This window comes from Diabrotica undecimpunctata, chromosome 4, assembly GCF_040954645.1.
Source record: "Diabrotica undecimpunctata isolate CICGRU chromosome 4, icDiaUnde3, whole genome shotgun sequence".
Classification (NCBI taxonomy): domain Eukaryota; kingdom Metazoa; phylum Arthropoda; class Insecta; order Coleoptera; family Chrysomelidae; genus Diabrotica; species Diabrotica undecimpunctata.
The window spans coordinates 115,526,470-115,544,380 of NC_092806.1; the positions used below are offsets into that span (position 1 = coordinate 115,526,470).

The 17,911-nt window shown below is 33.5% G+C and overlaps 1 protein-coding gene across 5 annotated transcripts in view; it reads left to right on the forward strand.

Moving 5' to 3' along the window:
• Positions 1–17,573, forward strand: part of DAAM (disheveled-associated activator of morphogenesis-like protein) — a 524,757-nt gene extending 507,184 nt beyond the window's left edge. For all 5 annotated transcript variants that reach the window (XM_072530050.1, XM_072530049.1, XM_072530048.1 and 2 more), the window contains 3 exons: positions 1,883–2,131; positions 8,137–8,489; positions 9,976–17,573. In XM_072530050.1, coding sequence (XP_072386151.1) covers positions 1,883–2,131; positions 8,137–8,489; positions 9,976–10,081 — 708 coding nt within the window. In that variant the 3' untranslated portion in view covers positions 10,082–17,573. The remainder of the gene's footprint in view (positions 1–1,882; positions 2,132–8,136; positions 8,490–9,975) is intronic.
• Positions 17,574–17,911: the final 338 nt, after the last annotated feature.

The following is a 17,911-nucleotide window of genomic DNA, read 5'->3' on the forward strand; positions in this document are numbered from 1 at the left end:
TTTTCGGAGCACGTACGCCGAGTGAAGTCCACTGCTTCGCCCGTTCTTTGGTGTCTGGTGTGTACCAGTGGATCCATGTTTAGCCGGCGGTCACAAAACAATGCATAAACTCTTCGGATTGTGAATATGCGATGTAAATAGCGTCAAACACTGCTCTGAAGTGGTCTCATGGTTGGACTTGCTATCCGGAGAAAGCACACGTTGTCTATCGGAAAAGAAGAGTCACGATACACGGCATCCAATCACTTTTTTATTGCACGATTGCAAACTATTGCACGATTTCTAATCACTGACCGAAATTGCTCTTTTTCCATTTTTCGAAATTCCGCGTACACGTCTACTCCCACACGCGATCAAAACCAAACTACATTAGGCGTCTACGACAATATACTACACGATAGTAAATTTCTCTTGCGATAATGGCGCCATCAGGCGGTGAGGCTAAGTATCTATCGGACCGCCGTCGGATAGTATCAAGATCGGAACACTCAAATGAAAATTGGTTGGCCTCTGGAGGTATCTTATTTACATATTTTTCCTCGCAAGTAAGTTGGACGTCATAAATGAAAGTATTATATCATTACAGCACAAACAATTTCGTACAATTTTCCTGTGATACTATTACAATATTTAAACCAAAATTCAAGAGTAGACCAGATGTTAACGAAGTGGGCAAATATATAATCGTGATTATTTTAATAATCTTAGAAACATTGCCTTCTCATAAGTTCCCCGTAGAACATATGTTTGCGTTAAAGTTGCAGATAGATTCGGTCAAAGAAACTATTGAAGGAGGCACGCGAGTTTTCTCGGATAATTTAATTTATAAATAAGCTTTTTCAACTGCTGGATAATTTTTAATTATCCAGATTTAGCCATACGGCTCACACTCCCTCTAAGGGGAAAACGCACTCATCCCAGATACCTACGGTATTAAAAGGATTGAGCTCTGGTGGGATTCATTCCGTGTTATCGAGCCCTAGGTGACTTGCTATGCTGGAGTATCTCCCAAAAATTTTCGTACACATCTGAATGTCCGTCGCGAGAAGTACAGCTTTCTGCATGGCCTTATGGAGATGTTCATTTAGACCCAGCTGTTTTATGTTCTCTAGGGGGTTTTTGGGAATAACACCAGTAGTAGATAGAATAATAAGTACTGTCTGGATGGGTACTTTCCATTCTCCGTTGTCTCCTGATTTGTATTTCTAGATCTCTATACTTGGCGATCTTTACGCTGTATTTAACACGTAAGTTATTGGTGTTGAGTATAGCCACATCAATAAGTGTTGTTTGCCTAGTAAGTTAATTAACTAGTATGAGATCCGGTCTATTATGTGCCTCTGGTTGGTCTGTGAGCACAGTGCGGTCCCAGTAAAGCTTGTAGTTGTCAGTGTTTAATATTAATTTTTGTCTTGTGTATCCTTTAGACTAGTTATAAATTTGGTTTATAAAATAATAAATATAAAATTGTTCGGTTTTATAAATTTGTTTTTTTTTTTTTTATTTTTAATTTCACGTATTCATATCTTGAGACGAGCCCAAGTGCTAGTATTTAAATAAAACAAAAGAAAATAAAAAGTATAATATATATATATATATATATATATATATATATATATATATATATATATATAATCCGAACATTTTATATATATATATATATATATATATATATATATATATATATATATATATATATATATATATATATATTCTAGATTATAAATTACTACGCTATTTTAAATGTTTAAGCTAGAATTTTTTTTAAGTTATTGGTTTATTTCCGTAAAAGTAATAAAACTTTATTAGTAAGAACTAAATATTTTATAATAAATAGAAGCTGCACTATGACTGTACTCTACATAGCTTTTAACTTTTTTAGTTCAAAGATATACTGCGATTAGACGAAGATCTACCTCATGTTCGCGAAGCTGCCAAAGTGTCACTTGGTGAACTGAACAAAGATATGGCCCAATTAAGAGCCGGTTTGAAGGATGTAGCACGTGAAATAGAATTCCACAGAAGCCAAAGCCCGTTAGCCAATGACAAATTCGTACCGGTCATGAGGGAATTTCAGGCTACAGCTACGTGCAGACTTGCTGAAATCGAGGATCAGTACCAAGATATGAAGGTAAGCCTAAAATGCGGCAAGTCATTTAACTATTATTAAATTAAAATGTACTGTTCTGTTCTCTATTTTTTACAGTGAACACTAGATTTGATAATGAAGACCAATCAGAAATTATCTCTAAATAAAAATGTAGTGTATTGGTTCCTATTAATTAACTGTTTTGTTGTATCCACCGTAATTTTGGTATATTGTGGAAATTAATCACAATTTCCGTTTTAATGTTTCAAAAACTTGTATTTTGGAAAAGGTTTTGGAGCTGTAAGTCGAAAATTTAGCTAGATCTGTTTTGTGTAAATTGTGGAATTATGATAACGAAGAAATACCATTATTTAAAACAAGGCTGCTACCAATACTTTTAAACGACGCGCCATCTCTTACATGTATCTCATAAAAAATAATTTCATACTTGATTCTCATATTTGTCAGATACTGTCGAAGCTTGTCTTTAAATAGCCTATAAATTTACTTCTGAAAATTAGTTACCAAAACGACCGGATCCGCTTTCTACAATTTGCAAAGCATCTTCAGGTCAAATGGTACAAAGTAAATTAAACGCTGAAATTATAAAAGCCTATATTAGGGTGCTGTCTTATAAAGATAAAGATCAAAAAATGTTATAGTAATTATGCCAATATTACATGTCTGTGTTTATTAATATGCATAAAATTGATTTAGCAGACAAAGTGAAAACCCACAAATTGGTAAGAGGTAATCTATTGAATTGTAATAAATTAGAAACAAACAAAATACTACTTACATGTCGGTACAAGAATTTTTAGATATTGATTCGTGATACATAGTTCAAACTATCCTGTAATTGCTGATGATGGTTGATCTTCGGTTAATGTTGTAACTGTCTGACAATTAACGAGGAAGTTTCTTGAGGGGAGATATGTTAACAAATGAAATAGGAGTAAGGTATATGTGCTTCGTTAAATGAAAGTGATGTTTTGTATTATTTAAATTATTAAAGTTATTTATATTTATTCAAGAGATATATTTTAGAAATGTGTGTTAATTTATTGAAAATTTTTTTCAATATGAGGACAGCTATATGACAATAAGTGAAATTAGATGTACTATTTTGTGGGTGTGCAATTTCTTTGACTTGTAATTATCAACTTTTTTGATAAAAGGCATTTAATTTCTGTTTTGGCAGAAAATTGTGATGTCATGTTAAAATAATAAAACTAAAAATAATTAAGGACAATTAGGGACAAACAGAACACAATTAAAAGGTCAAAACAGACATATAACTTTAAAAAAGGGGTCTTATTGGCACTACATCATTTTTAAGGAGAGAAACTGGTAAACATTGAGTTTTTTGTTGTTTACTAGTATTTTAAGAGGTAAATTTGACAAGCTAATGTAGGTAGGTTCGGCATGTAAGTAGTATTTTGTTTGTTTCTAATTTATTACAATTCAATAGATTATCTCTTACCAATTTGTGGGTTTTAGCTTTATCTGCTAAATCAATTTTATGCATATTAATAAACACAGACATGTAATATTGGCATAATTACTATAACCTTTTTTGATCTTCATCTTTATAAGACAGCACCCTAATATGGACTTTTATAATTTCAGCGTTTAATTTACTTTGTACCGTTTGAACTGAAGATGCTTTGCAAAGTGTAGAAAGCGAAACCGGTCGTTTTGGTAGTAAAAGTAAATTGATTGTAAGTCTAATTTTATTTCTTTTTACCTATTTGAAATGGACTCACACAAGCAACACATTCATGATTTGACTATTTTTATTTGTCCTGTAGCTCTTGGTACTCCTTACTTTGTATGGTCTAGATACTCTGTAAGTATTTAGACTATCTAGGTCTAAGAGTAAGTTCTGCAGTTATATAAGTTACTATAAAAACAAATTCGTAATATCGTCGGTCCAAAGCTTTTCATAAATTTCGTTTAGCAGAGTGACATTTTCTGGTGGATAAAGGTAGATTTTGAAATATATTCTGGAAAATAAGCTGCTGCATAATCTTAAAATACTAGACCGTCTTCTGACTTAATTCAGGTACAGTTTTTGGTGGACCTAGAGAGCTGAAAATTGTTTCCTTTAACATTCCCCGGATGTAAGCATCGGGCGGTCCGCTGTTAATATCTGCAAAAAATAAATATTGGTGATACTTGGACATGCGAACAAAGAACGATGTTTTGGTCAATACTTAAGAACTCGGGGAAGACTAATCAATATTTAATCTAGGTTAGAGGTGGCCGATCGATCACTACTTGATACGGACAAGGAACAGATGGCGACTGATCAATCCTCGATCGTAGACAGGAAGGATTAATACTCAAAGATCCGGGATAGGAGCTCTTATCAGAATAGTACTCCGGCTTGAACTCCCAGAACGGTTGGTCTTTTATCAATACTAAAGGTCTGGCATGGAAGTTCTTACCAGATTAGTTCTTCGGTTGAAACTCGGTTCTCTCAAACTAGCAATTTAATTAAACCCAGCCTGTGGGACATGTTCACCCCTAAAAATTTCGTTCGAGTGTAACAATTCACTGGAGCGAGGTGTATTGACTCGAGTTAAAAACAGTAATCACTCCACCGCGCTCCAATGCTCCAGACCATCCCTTTCCCCCCTATAGCACTCTGATGCGCGATAGGGGCACAACTATCAGCTAAATGCACTTCATGTGGGAGTCCTGGGTAATAAAACTCCAACATGGTACCCTATCCAAATAAAAATTCATGCTAGCGTTAGTCACTTTATTTCTATCTTCGTGACTTATCCGCAAAACTAAAATTGCTTACTTGGGCCTCAAGTCTCCGCTCTGGGCTAGGACCAGTTCGGAGACTTGGTGCTCAAGGGGTTGGGCCCTACGTGTCCGGGTTTTTATGGTTTTTGTTAATATTTTTTGTTGGTTTTCACCGGTTTGTGTTAGTAATTTTTATAATTTTTTTGTGTTTTTTGCGCAACACACTGTGTTGCCCTTGTCTACGATTTTATAGAGCTACGAACTATTCGCTTTTGTGTGTTGTTGTTGTTGTTGTTGTTATTGTCTTATTTTCTCTCCGGTTATTTTTGTTTTCTCTCTGGTGTATTGGTTTATTTTCTCTGGTTTTATTTTATTTCCACTATTTGTTGTTTGAATCTTTTGTGGTTCCATCGGTCTAAAGCGTATCTCATTATCTCTCGCATTATGTGACTTGGATGGTTCTCCAGTTCCGCGAACTTTGTCCTGGATTTATCTTTCAATATTTCACTCACTCTGGTTTGTTGTAATTCTCTAAATAGCAATCTTTTCGCAAGCAACGTATTTCGGTACGTTGTCTGCTTCTCTTAGGCTGCTGTTATGTGCCGCTTGTATTATATTTTTGTAGTATTGCATATTACACACTATTTATTAATTTTATTTTTGTTTTCATTCGCAGTTTGCTTTTTCTTCCTGCGAGTCCTCTTATTGACGCTTTTGCTATTTTTGCTTTTTGTATTGTGGCATCTACGTGTTTTTTGAATGTTAGTCCTTTATCCATCATGACTCCTAGGTATTTTGCTTCGCTTTTCCACTCGATGTGGTTGTTTTGCAGTGTCACTTGTTTGTCTGGTTGTTTTTTCAGAGTTTAAAGCGATCTTCCATTTTAAACACCACTCTTCGATATAGTCTAACGCTGTTTGCAGGTTTCTTACCGCTATATATCTATGTTTCGATGTTTAGCCGCTATCGCTGTGTCGTCAGCATATAGACTTAGTAAAGTTTCTGGTGTTCTTGGAACGTAGTATGTGTATATTGTGTGGGACTCCAGCCTCCGGGTTCCCGAGCTCGGACAGGACTTGTCCGAGCTCCGAACCCTGAAACTCCGGTTGCTCAAGTACGAAGAGATTAGTCTCGTCATTGCCCCGCTGTATCCGTAACCTCTCATTTTATAAATTAAAACTTTATGCCAGACCATCTAAAGCTTTGCTAGGAAGCTTCCTTGCGTCTAGGAAGGCAGCTCCTGTATATTGCCTGTCGTTAAATCCAGCTGATGTGTACTCTGTTAATCTGAGTACTTGTATCGCGCTGGAGTGCTCTGATCCAAAATCGAACTGTGCTTCTCGTATTATATCTAGTCTATCTGTTTCGACTTGGAGTCTGCTGAGTATGACTCTCTCTACAATCTTACTGATTACAGGTAATAAGCTTATTGGCCTCTAATTTTGCGGGAATGTACTGTCTTTTCCTGGCTTAGGTATCATAATGGCATGGGCCTCTTTCCATCGGTTTGGGAATTTCTTGAATCTTAGCATCGCATTCTGAGTATTCTTTGGAGCTTCCAAATATTTTGTATATTTGGCTCTTGTTCGGCGGTATATTGTTATACGGCATGGAAACATGGACGTTAAGAGTATTTTCCATTAATAAGTTGAAAGCCTTCGAAATGTGGACGTTGCGAAGAATGTTCCGCATACCATGGACAGATAGGGTGAGAAACGAGGAGGTCTTAAGAAAGGCAAATACTGAGAGAGAATTACTCAATTTGATTAAGGTACAAAAAATTGGATACCTCGACCATATTCTGAGAGGAAAAAAATACGCAATCCCTCAACTAATCATCCAGGGAAAGATTGTAGGCAAGATAGGAGTAGGTCGCAAACAAATGTGGCTACGGAACATAAAGAACTGGACAGGCATAAATAACACTGGCGATCTTTTGCATGCCGCAAAAGACAGACGTCTGGCCTTAAGATAATTCGCCAACGCACTATAGGTGCACGGCATTATAAGAAGAAGAAGGGCCTTGTTCTTCTATGTCTCAAAAGTAGTTTTCCCAGCTTTGACTACGGTGTTGTAGTGCTGTTTTGACCTTTCAACTCGGTTCTCTGTTGCAATCGACTGCATTTTATATCCTTCCTGGTGTTCCATCTCCAACTGGCATTACTGGTAGTGGTAGCTAGTGGTGGGAGTATGTGCGTACAGAGAGATGCCAAGCCGTTGGTAAGCGCTGGCAATGCCATCATTTCTGGATGATAACTTCTGACTTCTCAAAACCAAGAAAGCGAGTTGTTTGGCGATTGATAAAATTGCGTAAGTAGTGACTTTCGTCGGAGAACCACACTTTTAGTAAAAAATCTGAATCTTGGTACACCATGGCTAAAAAACGTGCACAATAGTCAATCCTGAGACTTCTATCTAGCTGTATTTAAACAGTTATCGAAGTCACGCATTGCTGATATTTAATTTCAGGACAGTTCGTCGAAGACTTAAGTGGCTCCAATACCTGATGAGGACACTTTCCATGATTTTCGTTTGTAGACACAATTATTGAAACGCAAACTGTGTTGCTTTCAATATCCCTTCTTGATATCCACTTCATTACGAGTGAGAATAATAGCCCACTATAAACAACTTTTTCTCCGTCGCGAGACCCATTGTCACTCCTACGACAGAGCGAATGGCGGAGTCTTTGATAATCTGGTCCCATAACGACGTAAAAACGAAGACTAGAGTTTTCAGCAATCCAAGTGTTCATATGTAGGGAGGAAAGTTTATATAGTTAGTAATCTTACACATTTCCACAATTTCAACTAGAAATTCATACCAGTTTTAGAAGTTGCCTCTGGATAAATAATTTATGAACCTATTGATGATTTATACTTACTACCACCCATCTAAGATATATTTATTCTTTGTTTATTATACTATTATCTTTGTAGTGTTGTATATTTAACTATTTCTTTATCAATTCTAAAGTATCATGAGTATGCGTATTACAAAATAGTAGTTAATTTAACACCATCACAGCAAGTCCTTGTGGGGTTAAAATATGGGAAGAGGTTTTAAAAGGAGTTCTAACGTATAATATATCAATAAACAAATTGAAATAAAAAAATAAAATATTGCTGCTACAAACATAAGCCGTAGTTTTAAGATATCTTATATATGGTCTTCATCTAAACATTTCTCGAGCCCTTGGTGTGACTATCGCCGAAATTAATAGAATATAAATTAAATACATAATTAAAAAAACCTTGTCCAAAATATTTATTATGCAAATACTTTTTTAGAATCGATTCGATAGAGCCGTCCGTCTCTTCGGAGAAGATCCCAGCAACACCCAACCCGACGAATTCTTCGGCATCTTCGACACATTCCTTAACGCTTTCATTGAAGCACGACAGGACAACGAAAACATGCGTAGGCGCCAAGAAGAGGAGGAAAAAAGGGCCAAACAAGAAGCAGATTTGAAAAAGTTGACACTGGAAAGGAAGCACAGCAGGGAAGGAATTTTAACGTCGATTAATAAAAGTTTAAGTTTGAAAAGGGGAGAAAAGAACGGTGATAAAGGAGAGTTCGACGATTTGATATCTGCGTTAAGAACTGGGGATGTTTATGGAGAAGATATTGCAAAGTTTAAGCGGTAAGAAATAAAATTTTTATTTATTTTTTATTTAATATATAGTATTCATTAAGTATTCATTATATATTCATTATGTGCTATATATTATATTTTTTAGTCTGAAATTATGATTTGAAGTGATTTTACGTTTTAATATTTACTTTTTTGGATAACTTATTTAAAAAAAAATAATTTTTTAGTGATTCTTATTATTGTCTACACTTTTACTGAGATTTACGCGTCTCTACAGCATACGGTCATGTTTCACAGATATAATTGATATGGTTTTGCAACTAATCTGACAGACTAAGAATCTCCTCTGGTTTTTGACTCAGATGGTTTCTAATGGTTGATTAATAGTCGTTAATAATTAAAAGTATCATGGCCAAATACTAGACTGCATTTCATTTTACTTTGAACTTCCACAAGTGTTCCTGATGAGGAGTTGAATAATTCGAAACGCGTGTAGAACAAAGGTGGAAATCGAATTGAAATGAAATCTTTTACTTTTACTTTTATTTTAACGTCTTTTCTCTATGTAAACAGCGAAAAAGGTAATGTTTTTCAAGGGTGAACCGTAGATGCATGTTGCATGAAAGCAAGCCATAGAGATATTGGCTTGCTTTCCCACATCTCATTTTTTGCTTTTAGCGCTGCTTTTTTAATATATTTACTATTTACAGCATCATGTGTAGTATTTCCGGTTTTTTGTGTCTTTTGTCATTAGCCATATTGTCTAATTTTTTATTAGTAAAGAAACGCCTTTGCTCTGTGATTCTTATTTACATCACTGTATATATTCGTCTATCTATTTCCGTGCCGTTCTTTGTCGTTTCGGTAAATCTACTATGTATGTCTATTTAAAAGCGTCTTAGCTGATCTTTAAACTCGCTTTTATCTGCTCCCATTAGCTACATAACGTATATCCATTGTACGCCATGCATTGTCCAGAGGTCGCGAACGTCAACATGGGAATAGGATTTGTTGAGACATTCTGTTAAAAGAATTGTGAGCACTTCTTAAAGGTTTAACATTGTAAGAACTTTGGCAATCCTTGCTATCTCCCAGACCCACTAACAACTACTTAACCTCCAGCTCTGTTTTGTGCCTTTTCTAATTTTGCATCGCGACTAATATTTGTTTTCCAATCTCATGATTGCTTCATTGATCTCATAGAAACTTTGTAGTAGTTTAATCAGATGATGTTCATATTAATAAAGATTGGCCAAAGTGAATGACATTGTACGTTATGGAAGGTTTTTCATAATTTACGAAAGAAAAATACATGGGCATACATCTGCATTTTTCGATTAGTTGTGGTAGATTCAAACTTTTTCTCGAAATATGGTTTGTTCATTAATGTTATTGTTATGTTATTGTTTTTATTTTCATTACACATCACTGAAAGTTTATTTATAAAAACTTTTTTGTGAACATATAAGAGACTTATTTGTAAACTTTGTAAACTATCTACTAATGTATTTTAATAATATTCTTCTTTTTGTAGCTCACGAAAAAGTCGAGTGGGTACCGGTAACTCTCCTCCACGACGCAATTCAACCACGAGAGAAGATAGTAGAGAGAGGATAGTCACTACCGGACGAAGGCAGTGAACAAGTCTTATGTAAAAATGTCTCAGTAGTACTAAAATCTTTTTTAGTTTTTGTTTTGTACATGTTTTTATTTGATGTATATATAATTTTACTACTAATGAAAGTTATTTTTATATATTTTTGGGGGGAATTTTTTGGATATAGAGATATAATCAGGCATTGATATATTTGACGCGTACAAAAAATTTATAAAAATATCACGTATCGTTCTAAAGCTGTTTTTCTGCGACTCTTATAAATATGTTATTATATAAGTTTATTACTTTGTGAAACCAAATACAATAGTATTCAGTACGAGACAACCAACCAAAAGCAGCAATATTTTATGTATTATGTATATAAAAATGGATAGATATTTAAATATACATAATGTTATATAGAATAATCAATCCACCATTAAGTGAGAATATCTTTACTATGCTCCATATTTCCTACTCAGAACAACTAAAAACTGGAAACAGCACCAGCAAAATACAAAAAAGGAAGAATGCTTACAATTTAAAAGAATACTTATTCAATAACTGCTGAATCTTACGTTTTGGAACTTGTTTGAAATTTCAACTAATGCAGTCCGTTCACAGGCTGTAAGAGTATCGTCAGAGAAGGGTAATAATTAGATTGAAAACTGCGCGCCAGTATGAGCGGACTGGCTCATTTTGCTTCTCTGTTAGAGGTCTCGCTTTCTGATTTGTTGTAACGACCAGGTGTGATACTTAACGAAGATTCGTTAGCGGACTGCCATGAACTTAATGGTGACGCCCCTCGTGGATAAAAACAGTATTTTTATTAAGGAGTATTTTTCTGATGATCATATTTAATGAGTATAAGATCTTAATGGGGCGTGTATTTCTATGAGTTCCCATAGACTCTGTGTTGACACGTACTTTACGTTTTCTCTGACGAATAATTAAAATTAATGTATATATATTCCATTTTATAGCTTCTTAATGTCTTCTGATATATTAATGAATGATCCTTGAGATCTCTGCTTGGCGGCGTGTACCTCGAATTGTGGACCTATTAGACTTTTGAATATTTACAGACATTTGTCCATCGTATCGATATAGTTTAGTCGACTGGCATTCACTTTTCGAAGTGTGTAGATTATTAGGTTAATGATTAGGCTATACGTTAGCCAAGAAGACATTTGAAACTTATAAAATCGAAAGGCTCTTCGACACTACATAAAGTTTACAAATAAAATCAAGTCGGTCATGGACATTGATCCATGTGTGTCGATCTCCAAACAGGGCTCACAGCTCTTAAACGCTTATTTATTCACACCTACTGGAAGGCATTTAATTCACTAGAAAATCGGAATAGTGTATGGTCTATAGATACATTTGTACAATATTAGTTGATATATTAGAATGAATTAAATGAAATATATTCTTTAAAAAGGAGCAAAAAGAATGTTATTTAGAGAATTTCTCCTATTTATTTGTATGCTTTAAACCTTTTAATCAAATATAATGTCTCCAATAATGTTCTTTATTTTTCTCCAGAGCATAAAATATTGTTTTTATTGTCTTATTTGAAACTCTTCTTCTTATTCCTTTTAAACCATACAAACCCCTTTTTCATCGTCTTCCTATATTTGTTTTAGCAAAAGAAATAATTAAATATGCCTGATTTATCTCACATTAGAACAATTATGTCTGCAACTTTTTATAGGAACTTACTTTTACTTACCATTTATTAGCAAACCAATGCTTAACAACTTTGTGATGAAACAACAATAGTTTTAGTATTTTTTATCGAGTAGCCTAGTTTTTATGTATATGTAATATATTATAGAATATTAATATAAAATAAAGAATGTTGCTAAAATGAATAACATGCCGAATATGTAATTTACGCAATTGATCTATTACATCTAATGACAAAACTCAGCAATTAGAATGTTGTTGATCCTTTCATTGGAGTAGATAGTTAATTTGAATAAACGTTTAGAATGTACTATGTCGATTTGTTAATGTCTGACAGTACCATTATGTCATTGTATATTCAAAAAGAGAATTTTCTTTTACAAAGTGGTACTAATAATTTTACAAATAAGTGATAAAAATTACAGATTCAATGCAGGTAGATGTCTGTACTTTTTTGACATAAATATCTCCCCATTGTGAGTCTAAAATACATTATACTTTAATATTTAATTATCTGCATCATCCTATTTGCCGAAATTACATGGATCATCGGAAAAAGGGGAAATTGGTTATATAACATTTTCTATAAGAATATCCAAGACAATCTTCTTTAACCACAAGATTCATGGTGCGCTTCCTTAAATTCACAAACATCTTTAATTTTGAACGGTTTTTATTATGTTGAGCTAGCCATATGTTTCTAACCTGATACCAATCCTGGATTTGTTTTAGATGCCGGGGTATGATCAAATCCACCGTATTCACCAGTTTAGGTTCTGGTTATTTAATCATAGCAATAATCTCCACGATACCTTGTCTGAGAATTTGTAGTATTTTAAAGACGTGCTTTCCTAAAACATACCCACTATCACCTCCACTAATAACCCTAATATCTAAAGGCCATTCACTATTCGAGCCTGGTAGGTTTCGCATCTAAGCTTCTTATTTAGCTCGTATTACACTTCGCTGTTTACAGGAGTAAAAATGATTAAGAGGGTCTGTTTTGCAGGACAAAGATAAAATATTTTAGACATATCTTTGATATACTTTCTTCCGGTATTGCTCGACTTTTTTCCCTACCATAAAATTAAGCTTGTCCGGTCTACAATAGAGAATATTAAACAAAGACAGCCGGATAATGATGGATATTGATTGATGCTGGTAATTTTGGGTTTTAACAATGTCAAAATTACGGCGTTCTTTTGTCTAGTTTTCTTATTATTTAAATTTTATTTTTGTACATTAAAGATTTTTTTTAAAAAGCATTATTATAACGACTCACCAGTATCTTAGTGTTCGATTTCGTTGGATAAATGCAAATTTATAAGCAAATATGGAAATGATATTCTAAGCTCTAATTAATATTTCAACCTCTAATTAATTTGACATATCCTAATTCTCACAACGACGGCATAAATTTTGATTTAATTCATATAAATTGAATTATGGCAGATGTTCAAAGACTCGCCGAAACGAATATGCAACTATTCATTATAAAATATTATTACGTAAGTAAAAAATCTATTTTTGAATCTCCACCTTCTTTACTTTCTTCATAAGGGGGCATTTTCTTTCAGAGATTGGCGATCAACATAATTATTTGGATCCTGTCTGCTGCTATTCTTAAGAGAAAATTAGATGAGCAGTTTAAACCATTCTCTGAGGTCACGGACCAAAATATCTATCTCGATCTAACGCTAATTTTCACATGAAAATACTGTTTGATAACTGTAGCGACTAGAAGTTACAGAGCTTTTGCTCTATCTACTTTCTATTATTGAACGATACAAACTATGTTTGTTTAAATAATCCGACGTGTAATCTTTGTACATTTTACACTTGATTTAATTGCGTAAATTTACATTAGAACGATACTCATATTAGTGACATTCTGTAGATATTTGCTATTTATTGGAATTTTTATAAAATGAAAATAAAAACATTCCAACGTTTTCGAAAGTAGTAAAGTGTGTATCACGGTAGGTGATAAAGCTAACAAAATTTACGTTTTGGAATGTAAAGTAACAACCGCTTATATATAAAGTATGTTCCCAAAAACAGGACACTCTCGAATAAATAATTAATATAGATATTAATTATTAATTAAATTAATAAAATGATGTGTCTCTTTTGTTTTTTGTTTGTTCAGGTTTGAGATCATCATAAATACCATAGCACTAAGTGGACAACAGTTTGTTTAAATTATCTTTATATCGTCCAAATATCGTGTTGAATATTGTTTACGTCTACTTCTATGGGTTTTAAATTTAGTTTGAAATTTCACCATGTGTTTAGCAAAGCCTACTACCTTTGTTATTACTACGTGTTTAAAGACCTGTTCTGTATTATTTCATTGTATTTCTGAGCTAGTCCTTACACTTACGGTTAAACTTCTATATTTACTCTACCTAGTCTTTTTAAGTTGTCATATGTTCAAGTTTTTGTACCTTAAGTTAACACTGGGCATGATTATTGTTTTAAAATGTTCTTCTTGTAGTGCCTATCCGTTACGAATGATGGATACTAACAAGAATAATCTGATTTTATTGACTGGAGAAAATCGGAAAATAGTAATAGGGACAGTATACAACTTTTTGGTAATATATAACTGTAATATACAACTCCTCCTATAATAGTAGCAATTCGTACGTAATTTATCTTGTTAGTAATAGCCTAATTGACTTAGTATTTTCATTTGTTCATCATGTTTGATTCTACATCGTTAGAAAAGGCTCTTTTTTGCAAAAAGAGCCTCTCGAGTATTCATTGAATCTTTCAACTCAATTTGTTTGTTTTTTGTATGTTCTTCTCACTTTTTATATATTCTTTTATGTATTTTTTAAAAAACATTTTCGGAAATTGCTCCAGAGTCTTGTTAGTTGACAGTTTTCACATTTTTCGCGTTAGATTTTTTAGGTATTTTTATTTGGTCTGTCTATCCTATTCGTCACATGTCTATCGTGTTCTCGTAAAATTTCGTATGCAATTAATTAACGTGTCTTCCCACTTTGGTATATAATATTTAATATATTTAATATGTTTAGTCTTCAAAAAATCCTTTGGAAATTGCTCCTGAGGCTTGTTATTTGATAATTTTCACATTTTTCGAGCTAAATTTTTTAGGTATTGATGATGGAGGATTTCAACCAATGATGTGGTGTCTTTCCAGTTTGGTATATAATATTTAATAACAAAGTTAGTCGTTTTATTGAATTTTTGCCAATAATTTTAAAGAATTCTTAGTAGAATTCCTCTGGCCGTGCAGCCTTACCATTGTTGATAGTTTTTATGGCAGCTTTTACTTCGGCTTCTATAATTGGTAGTAAACCAATTTTCATTTTAATAACCTTGTTACTTTTTTATCTTCTTGTGGAAGTTAAATAAAATGTGTTTACGTTCTAATATCTCGCATTCATCTCACATTTTTTCCATTGGCCTTTATTTGGTGTCCCAGATTTCCTTCTTCGTTATGAGTTTTTCTTATCCGTTCTTTTTGCTTAGTGATATTGGTTTAATATTTATCTACAGATATTCTGTAGTTTTTTATTTCTGCTTTTTTATCGTTAGTTGTTTTTAATTGAAATATACTGTTCTTCAGATTTTCTTTATTTTCTATGTCTTTGTCCATTACTTGCTTTAAATTGTATATCATGTGTTTCGGTTTGTGAACCTTAACTCCAAATTTTTTCGATTTTAAGGTGAAGATTGCTGATGAGTGGGTCCTGGTCTAACCTGATATCCGCGTCACCGTATGTTTTTCGACTGATTTATTAGAACATTTTTTGGTATGTTTACCTTAATAATAATTATATGTGATAATTTGAAAAGGTATTTGTAGCTACTAACTCTTCTTCTGTTGTAAAAGTGTTTTATTATATCCTCGTGATATCCTTTGTCGATGTTTGCATTAAAGATGTCTATAACTAATTAGTTAGTTATTCCGTTTCTTTTTCGTTTACTGAAAGTATTCTTCCTCCTCCTTAGTGCCTTCTCTGTTGAGGTTGGCGAGCATTATGGCAAATTTCTCTCTGTTCTGGGCTTGATGAATTAATTCATTTCCTTTTGTGTGGGTCCAATCTCTGATATTTCGTAGCCAAGATTTTTTCTTTCGTCAAAGTCAGTATTCTTAGGTCGTAGTAAAAGTCAGTATTCTTAGGTCGTAGTAAAACACCTATATCACTTTATATGTTTTATATGCCGCGTGTACATTATTTGAATTATGTTGGTTTTATTGGAAATAAATGAATTTGCGTGAGCATCTTCTGATTGATATATTAGTGATATTTTGTCTGTGGTTATTAGAATTATCCCTACATCATTCTATGTGTTCTCGTTCTGTGTTGCTAGACATATATATTGGATGTTCGTTTATTTTACATTTTCCGGCATCAGTCCAGTCCATTTTACTGATAATAATATCGATTTTTAACCTGTCAATTGTCCTAATGGTATTATGTTTGCCTGCTTCGTCCATACCTGTTGACTTTATAGTTGCATATTTTGCATAGACTTCTTAGATTTTATGCGCAAGCCCTTTTTTTGTTACACGAGGTTTTACGTAATGACGACCTGGAAGTCTCCTTGTTGGTGCAATTATTTCTCTCCTGTTGAATCTTGTATGCTCATATCAGTGATCAACAAAAGTAACCATGATACTTTTTCTAGGTATCTTTTAACGTCTTCTTTCTGTGGTTCACCATAGCATTCTGCATCCTTATTTCGTTACCTTTCCTATCCTACGCTTGTCTAGTTAGGTTTTTACTTACTTGACAAAGCTAGATGTTTGTTTCGTTTTTATGTCTGTGAATGTCCCATTTTACTTATTTTTATTATTATGTTTATATTATTCATGTGAGCCTCGATTTGGCGTGACAAACTAGTAATTGCAGGGGGGATGGAGGGGAATCTCGTACGATACAATACTGGTCAAAGAACGGACCATAAAGGGCCATACGCTGCTGGTTTATTACTTTCCGGATCGGAACGGAGAGGAACAGACCAGCAGGACGAGACCGGTTTTCGGGGTTTGGTTACATGATGAACGTAGCCACCCAGCTGGCATCGCTCGGCCTGCAAAACAAAAGAGGTTATGGCTTCACTCTGATTGCCGGTAGTTTTCGTAGTTAATATGATTTTAGTATTTCTAATATTTCACTATAATACTCAACTGAACGGTCGCAATTCCATAATTCCATTTATCAGAAAATTGAATGAGTAATTTGAAAATTTCTCCAGTACTTCTGAACTTAACGAACAAAGAATTTTTAGGATCTCAATCTTATATTCCTTCAAGTGATATGTAAGTAATCCGTTTTGTTTGAAAATTATTTTGATACCAATTTACCATCTGTTCCACCGTAGACACTATTGGCTATAGATCTTCTTTTTTGCCATTCAATTATAAATTCACCTGTTTCTCTGTCATACATAAAAAATTTACATTTAAATATAATTTGCTGTGATTCTGCAGATATTTTATCTCCCCCTCTCTCTCATTCTTTCACTCTCTCACTCACCCTCTCTCACTCTTTCTTTTGCGCTCTTTCTTTTTCATCTCTTTCTCACTCTCTCCCTTGTACCGTGTAGCTCTTACTTTCATTTTCCTCTTTCCCCTCTTTCACCTCTTTTCTTTCTTTGCTGTGTTACGATATTTTGGTAGTAGGATATTGTCCCGATATCAGTGTCTTTATTTGAGAACATACTGTAAAGAAATACGTGTCTGTAGTCTGCGTAGTTTAAATGTTATAACAATAAAAAATAATACAGCAAAGACGATTGTGCTCTGCATTGAAATTGAACTGATTTACACATTTTAATGTTGAAATATATAATTGTTAATTTATTGTCTGGATGTTTTATTTAAATAACATTACTTCCACTCTGTTCCGGGTGATTGGCAAAATAAAAAGAGCCATAAAAAAGGTGTTATTCAACAAAAAAAAATTAAAAATTTGGTGGTTGCGCTAGGAACACTGGTTATTAATTTTAGCAAAATTGAAACAATGTAATAAAAGATAATAAAAAAGAAGAATGTTTTTATAAAAATAATATATCTGGCATATAACAAGAATTTAGAGAATGTCAACACTATCACAAATATACTGAGATGTGAATAAAAAAAAATCAAAAATATATTACTATGTAGAATTACTACTAGTAGTAGAATACCAGAGAGATACAG